The sequence below is a fragment of the Melanotaenia boesemani genome, chromosome 10 (assembly GCF_017639745.1).
Source record: "Melanotaenia boesemani isolate fMelBoe1 chromosome 10, fMelBoe1.pri, whole genome shotgun sequence".
NCBI lineage: Eukaryota > Metazoa > Chordata > Actinopteri > Atheriniformes > Melanotaeniidae > Melanotaenia > Melanotaenia boesemani.
In genome coordinates, this window is record NC_055691.1 from 23,067,980 (window position 1) to 23,083,675 (window position 15,696).

The window sequence follows — 15,696 nt, forward strand, 5'->3', positions numbered from 1 at the left end:
ATCCAACATCCAGCTAAGGACCGTAACTGATTCACTATACTGCATAGATACCATGACATAATGTTGCTTAATCTTACATATTATTTAAATATCTCTACTCTCTGTCTAATCTGATGGGTATGATGCACTAAAACTCAAAGAAGTCAGTACTATTTGAGGAAGTCGTGATGGCCTGGGTACTATTTATATCTGTGAAGTGGCCCAGTAGCAGCAGTGCACTCAAGGCATGATAGGCAGCACGTTAAAATGCATGCACAGCACACAAAAGGTCTGATAAGGTTGTAAAAAGCAGTGTACATTTGTATCAAGGGTTACAAAGAAGAACTGTGCAAGCCTTTCACACATTTCTGGTGTGTAAGGATTGTATGGATGAATGGCTTCTATAGGTGCTAATAATGGAGACAAAATAAAGGAAAATCAGTGCAGATCTCTCCAACAAGAATATAAACCTTTGATTTATTCCATAAGGCTTAACAATCTACATATCAATCAGCCAGCCAATTAAATGCCAACTATTATCACTCCCTGCAAGATTCTGTGAGCAAGAGAATATCAAAGGCTCATACCTAAGCAGCTAAAATCTGATGCAGAGCTCAAGAAATACAGATTAGAACTGCAATGATTTAATAGCTTAAAAAGAAGAGACAGCCTGCCTCAAAGCAACCATTGTGGGACATGTGAGGTCAGTATAAGCAAGAATGCAGGGGACACTGTCACCAGACAAGAGAAACAAACCAAAGCACACAGGAACAGGAGGGCATGTTATTAATCCCCTCAATGCTGAAACTAAATTGAAAAGCTCTGTCAGCACTGCACTCTACCTGTTAAAAGAAGACAGGCTGCAATACTTCTGTGGACCATTTCTACGTGAGGGTGTGAATGAAAACAGACGTTTTGGTCATCTGTCAGAACAGATGAACAAAGACAGCTGGCTGCTTGTTTGGACATGGATAAAGACACATTTAAAGATTGAATTTGTAACAATCTGTTTCAGGAAACTGTACTCTTATCCGAAGTCCTCTGTGGTCAGTTGAACATGGTGCTCTAAAAGCTCACAGCTGTAGAGCATTTGAGCAGAGTGACGTCTTCCAAGAGTTCCCTAATCATCAAAGACCATCTGGAAAACAACTGTGCTGTGCACTGCCCACTGAACTGAAGTAGACAGACAAGTGAGGCAGAGAGAAGGAGATAAAGTCAAGAAGAGAAAGTGTATGCTGTTTTAAAGGCACAATGTTCACAGCTGTAACATTTTAAGAGCATCAGAGATATGAACAGCAGAAGAGATAAGAAGGACTCAAAATACAATCACTTTACTTGGTAGTAAAAGCAGCTTTCCACTTCCACAGTCACTGAGCAACTGTTGCACCAAACTTTTTGAGTTTCTCAGGCACCATCAAAAGCAGCAAGTCAAACTCTTTTTTTTTTTACATAAGAGTCACACAGGAAGCCAGGGCTTAAAGTCCTTTCTTACTTGTCCTAGAGATTCATGCCCACAACTTACAAACAAACACAGCAAGAGATGCAGAAGTGGACTTGAATTACTGTATTTTGATAAAAAGAAAAATAAAAAAAAACGGAAATTAATCTCACTTACCAGATTTTTTATGCAAAAGAAACAGCATGTGTTAAAATAGCTGACCTGCAGCATGAAGGCACCTGTCCCCAGAATGAACCTGGGACAACATCAGCATAAGATGGCTCATCACAGATTAATACAGGGATTAATCATGTTCAACAGCTCTCTCAGCAATAAATCAACACCAAGTAACTAAGAGGCTTTCGGAGCAGAGAATTAATGAGGTCTGTATGCTTCCCTACTAAATTTAATAGAGCTACCTTCAATTAGAATATTTTATAATCCTGAACATAAGTGTGTCATATTACAATTAGAAAGTCGTTGCTCTCAGAGTCAGACAGAAGAGTGTCTCCATTCTCTTACAAGCAGCCATAATATTCGTTTCAAGTTTTGAGTTTTAAAGATCCTCATAAGACAGAAATAATCCACTTTTTTGCAAAACAATTTGTAAACAACATATGCAGCACTTACGCTAACTTGGTCTGATGTGGATTTTCACTGAGAAACTGTCTTAATCAGCACCTAAGTCGGTCACCAACATCAGAGGATTTAGTACACAGAGCATCTAAACACCACACAGATACAGTTTTTTCTTCCAGTGCAAGCCAGATGGTAGAGACCCCCACGGAGAATGAGACGAGTGAGAGCAGTCAGAGCTAGCTGACTGTCTCCAGTCGGCACCTAACCTCACAGTTATGGAGCCAGAGATGAGAATACATGAAGATGATGCTTAGCAGATCCAGATCTGCTGGGGTTATGCACACATGTGAGCTTCAAGAACAGCGAGCTCTGACAGAACTGATGAGCCAGCGATCACAACTATCAGAACCTCCTCCTGCCCAGAGAGTCATTAAAAATGATCTCAGCACTTTGCAGTTTGAATTAGACATTTTCCCACCGTGTGCCATTGGTTAGCATTTGTGTGAATGGAAATGTTATTTACTTCATTAACATACCACTAGAAACTACTTAGGTTTCATGGTTATGGAAGAAATCATAATCTGGATATATTCAACAGTCAAGAAACTCATTTTAAATTCATACATCTGCATGACACATGGCAGAGTCCATTTTCCTCAATCAAAAGATCTCGGTGGGCAATGTTTCTCTAAATACCACAGTGATCTACACAAGACAAATCTTTAATTTTGAAATGAATTTACATTTTTTTAAGGTTTATTTAAAGGCGAATGTCCACACAGAAGAGACAGAAGTAGGACTGTACTGTCATTATTATCACAATTTCAAAATGCATAATCTGAATAATATCAGATTAACAATCCAGAAGACGGTTTGGACTAAGAAAGCTTAAAATATCACACACCGGACCCCTATTCTGTCTAATGTACTAATCTCTTTAGTCATTTTTTCGTTGCACTTTTCGTTGGAATGACAAATAAAGTTCTATTTATATCTGCGATATGCATGTGAGTTGCAAGTCACCACAGGACTCTTTAACCTCTGGACAGAAATTAGTATTGTGTGTAGAATGTAATATAATGCCTACATGTGTGCTCTTTCTACACTGTAAATTCCTGCTGTCAGTCTGGTGAAAACACTTTGTCCTGACAGACAGCTGCTTCTCAGGACAGAGACGGATGAGCAAATGTCCGTGTGGGCATAGATTTGACACAGTTTCCTATAAATGGTAAATTTAATGGATATTTTATGGAGGTGCTCCAGTTTCTTCCAACTAAAAATGGAGGTTAGGACCAGTGGAAAGAAATTAACCCGTGGGTGTGAGTGTGGTCGTCTGTCTTCATGTGACAGACTCTCAGGTGTGAAATTCGCCTCTCATCAGATGCATGCTGGAACAGGCCATGCAGTTTCACCAATACAAATGAAAGAAACTGGCTATACTTGTTCCCTTTCGTGATTAATTTCTTGATGCACTTCATGTTACCTGTGTAAGGGGTAAGCAAAGGCTCATGTGTAACAGCAGGGTGTTGTTACAGATTTAATAAAGGGGAAAAGTTAAAAAAATTGTTGTTCGCAGTGCCCATAGCATAACAAAACAAACACCAAAATTGAAACTGGGTCTAAAAATCACTGAAAACTAATGGAATTATAGTATTGTTCTTATCTACAATCATGTTTTGAAGCAACAAGTGGTTATCAGCATAACTAAAACAAATGTGTTGCTTTATCTTGGATAGTAAGGGCTTAAAAAAGCTGAATGTGGAATGTAAAATTGAGGTCAATTACCTTATTAATAAATTAGATACACAAGACTGTCTTCCACTTAATCTGATTTCAGGTCAAAACACTTGTGTTCTCGAGGCTGTGACTGGTTTTTCAGGGTTGTGTAATCAGGTCTGATATAAAACTTTGCTCATACAGAGGGAGCTTGGATTATTCCCTGCAGAGATGGGGGAGCTTTACATGTCTGCAATAACAGTCTGTCACAGTTAAGAAGGGCTCACAGTGACTCTCATCACTGTTGGCCTGAAAGATGAAGACCTCAGCTCTCTGCTCTTGCAAGATTTTAGGAGCAACAGAGAAAGCCACTGCAAACCATAAGACACAGAAATGAGGATCAATGTGAACTCATTCATCAATGATTTTTCTTAATTTTGTCAAATGTCACTGCAACAAGTCTCCTAAGTTTGAAGGCTGTGGCATGCTAAACCAATCTTCAGATCCCTGATAAGATTCCTCATCGTAGCCTAAAGGTTTCAGCGTCTGAAGCTGAAACTGCAGAGGAAAGTTGGAAAAAAGGGGACACAAATCAAGAGCCGGAATCAACAAGTACTGGTACAGTAGAAGCAGGGAATAAACATGATAAGCACACACAGCCATGTGTTTGGTCTCGCAAGCAGTTTTCACACTGCAGAGGTGAGACTGATGCCCTTTTATTGCACACTAACATCCTGTTTGTAACTACAGAGGTGGAATGGGGAGGTGGGGGGGGGGGCTGATGGTAAAAGTTGATGCTGTTGATACGCATCACAGCTGGCAATAGGGGGTCGTCACAGAGCCAAACTAGTGTGTAAGTGTCAAGTGTTTCTGTAATGCCAGTTGGTTGTGTGTAACCACAAATGACGTGACACTAAGCTACCTGTTTGTTCTTTGTGAACTACCAAAGGGTAATAGTGGCGGCTAAACTCAGGCATCTTTTTTGGGAGGATATATAAGAGCTACCACTTTGTGAAAAGGACTAGTGTTATTTCTGGCTAAAGAAGGCAGAAACATTCAATAAAATGTTCTGAACTTGTAAACAATGACTCAGTATGTAGCATGTAGCTTTTAAGACACATATTTCTCTCAGGAGATGAAAACGACAATAAATCCAAGGAAACAATGTTAAAAAAAAAAAAAACAATAATTACCCCTGTAAATCTATTTTTCTTCTCTCAACACAAACATCAGTTGCAGTTGTACAAGAAACGAAAAAAAAATAAATAAAAATAATAATAATAATTTAACCCAATATCCATCACAGCATAATCTTTGTCTGGGCTCAAACATTTGTGCCTTTCCAACAAAAGGCTTTAAAGTCTCTTTACTAGTAGCTGCTGGCTTAGCTCAACCCTGCATTGGAGTATGGGGTATAAATGGAAAATGGATGGATGGCTTTAAAGTCTATATGAAAAGTCACATGAAATATAACATCTCTACATAGTTCTCCCCACTGTGCCATTATGTCATGCATAAGCTGTTCTATGGTGATTAAATGGGGGTTTTAGCTTTGCTTAATAGTTTTCAAAATCCAATATTGATCCAACAGAAACCCAACTCCTTTTAATTGCAGTCAGTGAGTGTGTGGGCCTTCAAAGCAGAAAATGAGCCAACAGCTAAACAGAGATCCACTGGAGATATTTTTGTCATAATTGGCCAGATTTCAATTGGCAAGAGCTTTTGATTCTGAGTGATGAATTATGCAGAAGTAAGTGTAGCCTAATGAAAGCAGGCTAGTTCAATATTTATATTTTATGTTGCATTTTATACTTATGAGCACTCAAAACCAGCAAATTACCCTCAAAGGAACAGGAAAATATCATCAAATGAAAGACTAATGGTTTGAATTGAATCAAGCTGGACTTCAACTCTGCAGTCTTGTGTGGGTCAGGTGTACTTATTATTCACTCACTAGTCTGCTAAACACAATAACAGTTCACTCATTGCATCACTTAGAGCATTTAGCTGTAGCTTCATTAGTCTTTTTTCTCTCCTTGCCCCAAAAGAATGAATGAAATAGCAAACTGAAGGAGGGAACAAGCAGGAATCTGCACACTTCTATTCAGATCTTAACTGCTGTAAACACTGCATCCACTGCATCAATGAGCTGATACAATGTTAAGTCAGTCAAGCTGACTTTAACCCATTTACTGATTAAAACCAATGCGACATTTTCACAAGTCAAGATTCCTCATTAACATAATGTGAAACACTGTAAAAGAAAAAAAAACATCTCAATGTTGTTTTTCTAAATTAGGCCTGAGTTTATCTGTAAAGCAGTCTCATCAAAATGCATTGACTGAATGAAATATAAGCTAAGGAGTGTTGTACGGTATGGACAAGAGAAGGAATAAAAAGCTGACATATGTTCAACAAGCAGGGTCTTTTTTTTTTTTTTTTTTTTTGTTTCACATGCATACTTTTTTTTAAGTGCATCTATTTAACAATCTACAGATGCACACAAAAAAAGGAAAGTACAACAGAAGCCTGTAAGGTTCAATGCAGAAGAGAACAGAAGGAAGTGTTTGTAATTGATGTGTGGATTGTTGTTACCAAAGCAGCAGAATGGACAGATGAAATGCAGTGTTTATTTTTATTATTATTCTTTATTTATTTTTTATTTATAAGGGACTAGGTACAATTTAAATATAAGTGTTTGCATTTGATGCATTGTAACAGTGTTAGCAGTAGCCGTAAGCTAATTTACATCTGCAGTCCTCTGGCAGGGCACACCAAAAACCATACAATTACCATATATGGTTACACACTCCCCATCCCACCCAGACACAAACACATTAATTCAGCACCATAAGAAAATACAAAAGATTGAAATTTAGAGTGACAGACGTTAGTGGTTACAGATTTGGGTTGTTTTTAAAAACAGTGTCAGTTCAGATTTAAAACACTTTATGGAGCTACAGCTCTTTATTGTCACTTAATGTATTCCACTGTGTAGTCGCTTTAAAAGAAAAGGCAGATTGTCCAAAAGTTGTGTGGCAGGAAGGTACATTACAGTTGTAGATTGTAGCTATTCTGGTGGATCTAACAGAACTAGCAGGGCGATAACAGACAAAATCCAGTAAACATACAGGGACCAGGACATGTTCTGTGATTTATCAGCAGGTACAGCAACCACTGACCCCAGTCAATCGTTGTTACTAGCTTAAAAACTTGAATAGCTACAACTGAGCCACTGTTTTCTCCAAACTGAGTCACATACTTCCCAACAGAATGATGGCAGACATGGTTTTCTGATGCAAAGGCACACAAACAAAATGAAAACTGAAATTATTGACTGTGTCATCCAAACAAAATGTACACTTTCACCTTTTGGCCCTCTGTCAGACTGAAAAAAAAGAACATTTACAATGTGTTGACTATGTCCACATGATGGAAATGGGCAACTAACCTCCTCCTCTCGCAGCAGGGTAAGAAGAACTGGCCAGTTAGCACTGGACCACCCACAAACACCCCAGAAAACGATTGTCTGAGGAAAGCAGGAACCACGACTGATTTAATTAACATCTCCACTGACCTTCATCCATTCAAAACTCCACATGCTAGAGAAAAATCAAATCTTGGGATAGGCCAGGCCTTTAGTTCACATTGTCACACCTACAACCTGTAACTCATCCTTTTCTGCACATGGCATCAGAGGACAGTCTGCGTCAGCACAATCTGCTGCTTGATGCTCACACTATGTAATCTGACAGCAGCAGCCAACTCACACAGCCAGCATGTAAAAAAAGAAGCAGATCTTTTAGCAGGTTTTTCTCAGCATATCACTGGGATGCTGACAATCACAGAAATGAATCAGTCATCCGGTCTGCGCTTCATAAAGAAGCAAGTGGATCTTTTTCACCTAAACCCTTTACACCTCTTTCACACAAAATGCAAAAAATATTTTTGAAATTGCAAACTTAATACAAAACTTATGACAAAGCAATAATAACCTACTGTAAAACATTAGGAACAAGCTTATCCAGCTGTCAGTAAAGCTAATGGCATTGGAGAGTTTTCATAGGTTTTTGTTGGCAGGCAGTCTCACATAAAATCTCTAAATATCCCCAAAACTGTCCTAGTCATAGCTATCACATAAACCTGTCAACAAACCCCACATGTAAACACAGTCACAATGAAATTAACAGGCATGGTTTTATGCGTAATAATTGCTAAAAACTTAAGCACATCTAAAAGTTATCACCATCACAGTAAAAGCTGATCTTGCTTTGTGCCGAATAAAACCAAAGTGTGCACCATGGAAGGACTTTGCCACATTTAGGCTGATTATGTGCACTTTTATCAACAATTTCTTTATCATACCCCCCAAAAAGAGTGCAGTCATCATCACCGTTAAAGCAGAAAAACAGTGTTGCGCATCTAATGCCATTCTGTGCAGACCTCATAGTTAGGTTTCATGCATTCTCTTTATACACTAATAAATCAGAAATAAACAAGGGATGTAGGTACTGACATGACAAGTGAAGAAACAGAGGGAAAGATATGTGGAAGGCAATCTGTTGAACTACAGGGAGTTTTTGAATTGATGCTCACTGACTTAATAGGATGGTGCACAAGGGGCATTGCTATCAGCTCAGAACAAGATGATATGTTAGAGCCAGTTTTTAGTATCTCCCTTGCTTTGCTTCATTTAGCAAAAGACTAATTTCAAAAAGCTTCACACATATTTTTGGTGACTGTTTGCCGTGACTATATTCAACAGCAGCCACCACGCTTGTCTTGAATACAAATGATTTCCCCACAGTTTTTGTCTTAAGAGTTGTTTAAAATTCAGCTGATGGATGAAATTGTTTTTCACTTGCAAAACTGCAGTGTGCACGCATCATTGGACTGAGCCAAAATCACAGTGATCAACTAATGAATGTGGTCCCCAAGTCTGCTTTGTAGTGAGAGGCTATAACAAAATGCTGGAATATAAAACTACTGCCTTTCAGTCAGACGGCATGGCAACCTGCCACATGAAGCTTCTCAAATTCATGAGGAAGCCAAAGAAGGAGACGGGATTCAGTGGGAATAAAAAGGCACAATGTCTTTCATTAGAAATATCTTCAGTACAGCAGTAATATTATAGTTTGGCATTTCAATCCCCAAAATATCTATAGAGGCAACGTGGGGGAAGTATTTTAAGTGAACTGATGTGCTTGGGTTTAGAGGACAGATGATGAATCAGAGCTCACTGTGAGGCAACGCTTGTGATTTCTTTTGATTCACTACATACATTAAGCTGCTATGTGAGAGAGAGGAAAAAGTCAAATATACTGTAATTTAAAGACGAAAGTAATAACCAGCTGCAGTTAATGTAAATCCAGGTCTTTACATAGAAAAACTGAACAAAGTTCATATATGGATATATTACATTTGTTCTGTCTAAACACGGTTACAAGAAATGAGCAAACTAGGATGCAATATATGCACAAAATCAATGGATTTTAAATATTAAGGCTCATTGAAATTCTGGTAATGTAGTGGATTGCAAGTGTCAAAAATTATTCCAGCATCTACTGCACAACGAAAAGTGGCCAAGCGTAAAAGAATTATGGCAATGTCTTTGGTTAGGACTCCAACACACTGGTCCTACATCATGCTGTGAGTAAGGTTCAGTCTTGTGAGCAAGGACAGTCTGGCACAAATTCCTACAAAATCCAGGGTGACTGTCTCACAGTGTGACTGCTGCTATGATTTGCCGCTACAAACCAACCAACAGGAATGCAGCAGAAATGACACACAGATCAACAAGACACTGGAGGTATTGTGGAAACAAAAACAAATGGGTTAGATGGAGGCGAAATGTGCAAAACAAAATGTCTGGGGTCCCAACAAGGAAGAAAATGTAGCTAACCATGCTCTACAGTAAACATACTTCACTACATCAGGTCTATGTATATACATACAGACCTAATGAACTTTAGCCAAGTTTATTAGCTCCATGTTACACAATGTGGCTTCAGTTCAACTTATAAGATTGCTGAAATCCCAAAGTCTACAAGCGCTTTAAGAAAAGAGTCTTTTAGCCGACAATTTAAACCCAAACTTTGAGGATAAATGTCAAAAAAAGAGAACATATTACAGTTTGACTCAACTCTCCAAGTAGGCTAAGCTTTGAGCAGAGTAACTGTGAATAAATAAAAACAGTTCAGATGAAGACAGCAGTCACACTTTGCACAGGTTTGCCTGGTGTTTGCACTGTGTTCCTTTGTAATCATTAACCTCTGCAACAGCCTTCCACAGGTCAGAAATAGGGAGTAAAGGTTTGAAATTTACAACCTTTCAATATTTACTGCTAAGACAACAAAAGTTTTCAGATGCAGGACACGACTAAAAGAACTTTTCATTCATCAGAGGTCACTAAAATGAATGTAGATAGATTTCTGTTCTTCATAAATGATGGCTTGATGACATGTCAACCGGGAAGTGCTTTGAATTTATATGTCAAGCTCAGATAATGTGTGTAGGGTCTTAAGTTGTGATGGGTGTGTGAGGAACTATGAGAAAGGTGCTGAACTCACTTGATAAAGCATCGTGCTCCCTCAAAGGTAAATCCTTCTTCCCATCCAGTGGGTAGATCTATGAGATGAGGAAAGAGACAAAAACAAAGACACAAAGATGTAACATTTATTTGATCATAAACTTAAATTTAAAGTATTGTAAACGAAGTGAGGTCATGTCAAAACTCACATAAAGGGATGCAATTTTTTTCTTTTCTTTATCAGCTTTAACTGTCTATTACATTAATAGTTAATCCTTGACTATTAATCTATAAATATGTAACACAAAAGCATGTTTTTAATCTGGTATTCGTGTTTAGTTTCATCAGTAGTCCACAACCCACAGGTATTTCTTTAATATTACATAAGACAAATAAAAGCAAAGTATCACACCAAAGGATCTTGAACTGAAGAATATTTGGAGGTTTTGCCTTCAAAGATGCTCAAATTAATCATCAATTATTTAACATAGAGAAGTTGCCTCTGTTTTAGTCCTTTCTTAGAGATCTGTGTAACTCTAATCCAGTTTTGACATCTTACAGAATGAAGGCACATCACAGGAAGTTCAATGTCAACTACAGTGAGGCAAATTAGTCACAACACCGTGCTTTGGCTTTAGTGTTGCTTGTTACATGAGGACCGCTCAAACTCTCATTTTCCATGACTAATACACGAGAGACCTTTATTAGATTTGAGTTAACATTTCATCATATACAACTTAAATTGAAGCAACGTGAAAAGCCAAAGAGCTTAAAGCCAAAGCTGAACACCATCCAGAGCAAATCTTGATATGTAAGATTATTGACTCTGGATTGATAGAAAAGAGATGAATAAAAATAAACCAGTGAATTGAACTATAATTTCATTTCATGCGAGCTCCTCGCCTCTAATTTGCCACATCGATTCAGAGATTATTTGAATGGTCTCAACTGTTTAAACAGAGACATGATTTGGTATTTATTCTCTAAAATGCCAACTTTGTTTGGGTATTAAAATAGAAAAACTAAAGATCTGAGCTAGGAGAGATCATGGTAGAGACACATATTGAAGATCAATCCCCGGATTATATGCTATGCATTCAAATAAATATTGTATATTCTTTATATAACTGTAACTAAATGTTTTTTGTCTATCCAAAACTGGCCTCTCTTGTAAATGAGGCTGTGTGTTTTAATGGGACTTCTGTATACAGAAAGGTTACATAAAAAAAAAAAGAGGATTGAATCAGAAAACTCCTTTTTGTTTCTATCCCAGTCTTGCAGAGGAGAAGTTACTGAGCTCACCTGTGTTTGTATTTGGTGTTTTGAAAGCAAATTTAAAGTTCAGACAACGATGGTGCAAATTTAAATATGTACTAAGAGCTGAAAATTGTTTTTATATCTTTTTTTAAGCAACCTTTATAGTCTATGCACCTGCACTCACCTGCAAAATGACTCAGATAATTTTAGAGTAATGCATAATTTCCAAACAAGATATTCCTGTATCTTGCTGCAGAAAAAAATGAACATATCTGCTTTTCTCATTAAGAAGCAGCCATTTGAAATTGTATAAATTAAAATTAGATTAGTCCTCTAGGAAAATAATCACTAGTTGCATCCCTGCAGACATGGAGGTGAGTGGAAATGCTTGCAGAATAGATGAAAGCTGCTCTATTCATGAAGCTTCATGGTAATGTTGAGATATAATGCAGTGCATGGAGCTGATATGACTAAGAAATACACTGTTTAATACTTTTTTCTTTTCTTTTGTTTTGGCAAGGATGTACCACATAAAGCTCATTCTTTACAATTTATCTGCTCGTTCTGTAACAGCTGAGTTGTATACTGGATGACAGCAGGCTCTCCCACTAACAACTGAGCATCAAAACATCAATAAAAGCAATAACATGACCAGCTTTATGGTCGCCAGAGCTGAGCTCGCTCAAAGTCAAAGAAAAAAGCCTCTAAAATTTGCTTCTTTCTAAAAGCCGTCATTGTACAAGTTCTCAAGTTACGCTAGCTAGCCTCAACTCCAACTGACCAACCTGAGGAGGCTCGCGAGCAAAGGTGGACTCACGTGAAACGGCACCATGCCTTAAAAGCCCACTCATGCATTAAGAAAGACTGCATGTGTGTTAGAGCCTGTCTCGGAGCGTGGGAAGAGTCGGTTCAGAACAACACAACAACACATGACGGACGGCGGACCTGACAGATGCTAAAGATAAGAGAAACTTGAGTTGACAGCTGAGTGACATCTTTACCTGGAGTTTTTCTGTGTCCAGTTAAAACTGCTTCGCCGCTCACTGGATGCAGCCAGGTTGTACTCTTGGCTTCTTCGCTGTTGAGAGAGGGAAAATGCGCGCATTAATAAACGGAGACTTTGTTCGCAGCAGGAAACAGGTAAAATGACTTAAACTGTAGTTTGAAGGGATATTTACTTAATGAAGAAGACCCGTCCATCCCGAGTAACCCCATAACTCCAGGAAGACGGGAGAGCAGAAATCCACTCGGGTTGTAGCTCCGCCGCCATGTCTGGCACTAATGTATGACAATCGCGCGGCTCCGCTCTCGCAGGCAGCGCGTACACGGAAACCTTGGCAACGGCGGCTGGTTGAGAGGAGGGCAGGAGCAGCCCTGTGGGGCAGGCAGGTAAAAAGCATTTATTTATGTGGGAGAAGATTTGTTTGAGGTAAAATAAATAAATAAAAAATAAAACAACACATCAAAGGGAATAAATTTATCTTTGGACAATTTATTATTATTATTACTTTTTGTTTATTTGTGCCTGGTTTTGGTGTTTTGCCACTTCTGTAGATGTTCTTAATAAGGATGCTTCAAATATGGGGGCAGGGATGGATTAACCCGCAGGACAAAATTGATCGGCAGGGGCCCCATAAGCTTATCTTTGTCCCAGCAGACGTCTTTGGTGAAAATTTGAATCCCAAAAGTGTATCCTAACACATGGGACACCTTTTCAAGTTGGAACTTGGGGGTCTTTATGGTGCTAATTGGGTGTTGTGCCTTAATGGCACATTTTCAAAATAATCAGGTGAATAAGTACAACCCAGGTGATACACAAAGTCTGAAGTCCTGGGGACGTTTCCTGCTTTGCTTGGTGTTTAACTCAACCTGAGGATTACAGGCACACAAAGGCAAACACAATCTACCAGCACACCCACATTGCCAAACTCTACCTTTAGTGTTTTTGGTCTCCACCTTCTGTTACTGTGCACTGAAACTGCAGCATCAGCCATTCACTGCATTACAAAGGCAAGTCATCCAACACCACTGTCTGACCTGTTGTTGCACTGCGTGGCATTGTTCTCTGGACACATGGTAGGGGGGCTGTTTTGAGCTTGCATGCAGTAGAGAGAAGCGGACATATCTGCCAACTGCTAGGTCATCCACTTTGATGAGTAACTCTAAAGGAGGCGGATAGGCAGTGATGCCCAGCCCGGTCAGACATAAACACTGAACTCTTTGTATTTTGCTTACCTGGAGCAGAATAGCACTCCTTTCTGGTAATGTGACATACAAAAGAACTGCTTGTTTTTCCCTAGGTAGCAGGACAATGGTTCACAGAAAGACATTAGAAGCTGAGCTTTATGTGGCCTTTTTTAACCTCATTGATTTGAGGCCGAATACATAAGCTGTTTTTAAAATGGAGCATCTGATTAGGAATAAGATATTATACTTACACATGCTCAAGGTCTTTCTTTACTGCTTAGTCTCTTTTAGAATCTCTATTAATAAAATTCATTCAGGTGGAAACAATTGGATTGTATCCAGAAACCTACCTGTATGTGATTGTATACCTGTGGGATCTGAAAGTGAGGTTGTGTCTGAGAACTGAGGCATTTGCTTTTCCAACAGTAACCTCAAAACTTGCTCATGAGAAATGAAAGCGGAATATTCTTTACCTGACTCTTAAAGTGACAGATTGCTCAGATGCATGAAAAATGATATCCCAAAAAAGTTTTTAGAGAACATTCAGAGAAATGGATTTCATATAATCACAAGTTACAGAATTAAAACATTTATTTAAAAAAAATCACAGATGCCATAGTCAATACTTAAGTGTGCATGGTGCTCTATTGCCAAGGTCTGACAGTATTGACATAGCTGAACACACTGTGGGTCTATAACTCTTCTTTTGGCAGGAGCCAACATTTCTCAACTGCAGCCCACAGTTGCCAGGGTGAGCAATGCTGCATTGAGCTATACCTTATCATCCTCACTCCAATAACCTAAAGCCTTTTAGCTAAAGTGGGAGCCTAAATAAAAGTGGATGAACATGTTTGTCCTACTGCAGGAGGTAGTAATGCACATACATGTGGTGCTGTGTGTAAACATGTAGTGAGTGATAGAAAATGAAAATATATTAAAAACTAGTTAAACAAATGGAACCATTAATTTCTTTGTTAGAAAAGCTGACTTGTCTGCAAATGCAAAGAATAATTATCTATGCAAAGGATAGTTGTTCAAAAATAGGTTTCAAATTGCAAAAGTATTAATTTATATCCAAAGGGAGACTCAGGTTCTGCATAATAAATGCAAAATCTAATTCTTAACACCTACAGTGATGCGTATAGTCATCATTCTGCAACACTTTCTTACATAATCACTACATGCTAAGCAAAATGAGGGTTTTCTGCTCAGCGACACAGGCTAGACTTGAGGCATCACAATGTAATGAATGGTTGCACATTATCAAGCAGCTGTTGGAGGGCTTTGTTCCGGTGCCAGCTCAGGAGTAGACTTGTGTCTGTCTGTGCAGCATAAGAGGAAGGACTCTCCTCTTTAGACTAGAGGCACTCAGCATCTGTACAGACCACAAGCTTGTGTGAACAGAGCTGCCTTTCACTCTGATTATTAAATTCAGCTGTAAAAAGAAAAAAAAAAAACAGCAATGATTTGGGATGTGAGAGATTATTCATTTAATATATAATTAAACTGCAACAACAGTACCCACTACAACCTCTGTGGAATATCAAAACTCCTAATTCAGTGTAAAATCATTTTAGGGCACTAAGTCCACTCCTTACTTTGTTTAGTGATGTGATTATGATGTCATCCTTGCTTCTCCAGTTTCAACACATAGTATTATTTGACTGCCATGAATGAACCATAAACCAATACGGTTATTAGGTCATCAACTAGATTAATAGGCAACTCTGGAAAATCATGTAACACGCAATTCATCACAGGAACGGGGCTTGTAGACTTTTAAAGATCGTGGAAAAAAAGACCCTGAAGGTAGGCGCAGTTCTCAAAGCTCACCTCCAAATCATTAAACACGCCTCCCTGAATCACTGTTAGTCACAGCCTGACAGAAACCCAACCCACAAATGGCTCTCTGTTCACCACAGTGATGACCTCACTGACTGAATCCATCGCTTACTAGGATGCCTTCCAAATGTTTTTCTTTCCCGGTTATATGAGGTTCCCGTGGTGATAT

At 38.6% G+C, this 15,696-nt stretch overlaps 1 protein-coding gene across 13 annotated transcripts in view; it reads right to left on the bottom strand.

The window, feature by feature from the left end:
- The window catches only part of LOC121647280 (pleckstrin homology domain-containing family A member 5-like), a 75,761-nt gene extending 62,963 nt beyond the window's left edge, over nt 1–12,798 (bottom strand). For all 13 annotated transcript variants that reach the window (XR_006011822.1, XM_041996572.1, XM_041996571.1 and 10 more), the window contains exons 1-3: nt 12,677–12,798; nt 12,500–12,576; nt 10,282–10,339 (exon numbers count right to left, since the gene is read on the bottom strand). Coding sequence is in view for 12 of the 13 variants with exons in the window: in XM_041996572.1 (XP_041852506.1) it covers nt 10,282–10,339; nt 12,500–12,576; nt 12,677–12,768 (227 nt within the window). In the remaining variant the exon portion in view is untranslated. The remainder of the gene's footprint in view (nt 1–10,281; nt 10,340–12,499; nt 12,577–12,676) is intronic.
- Nucleotides 12,799–15,696: the final 2,898 nt, after the last annotated feature.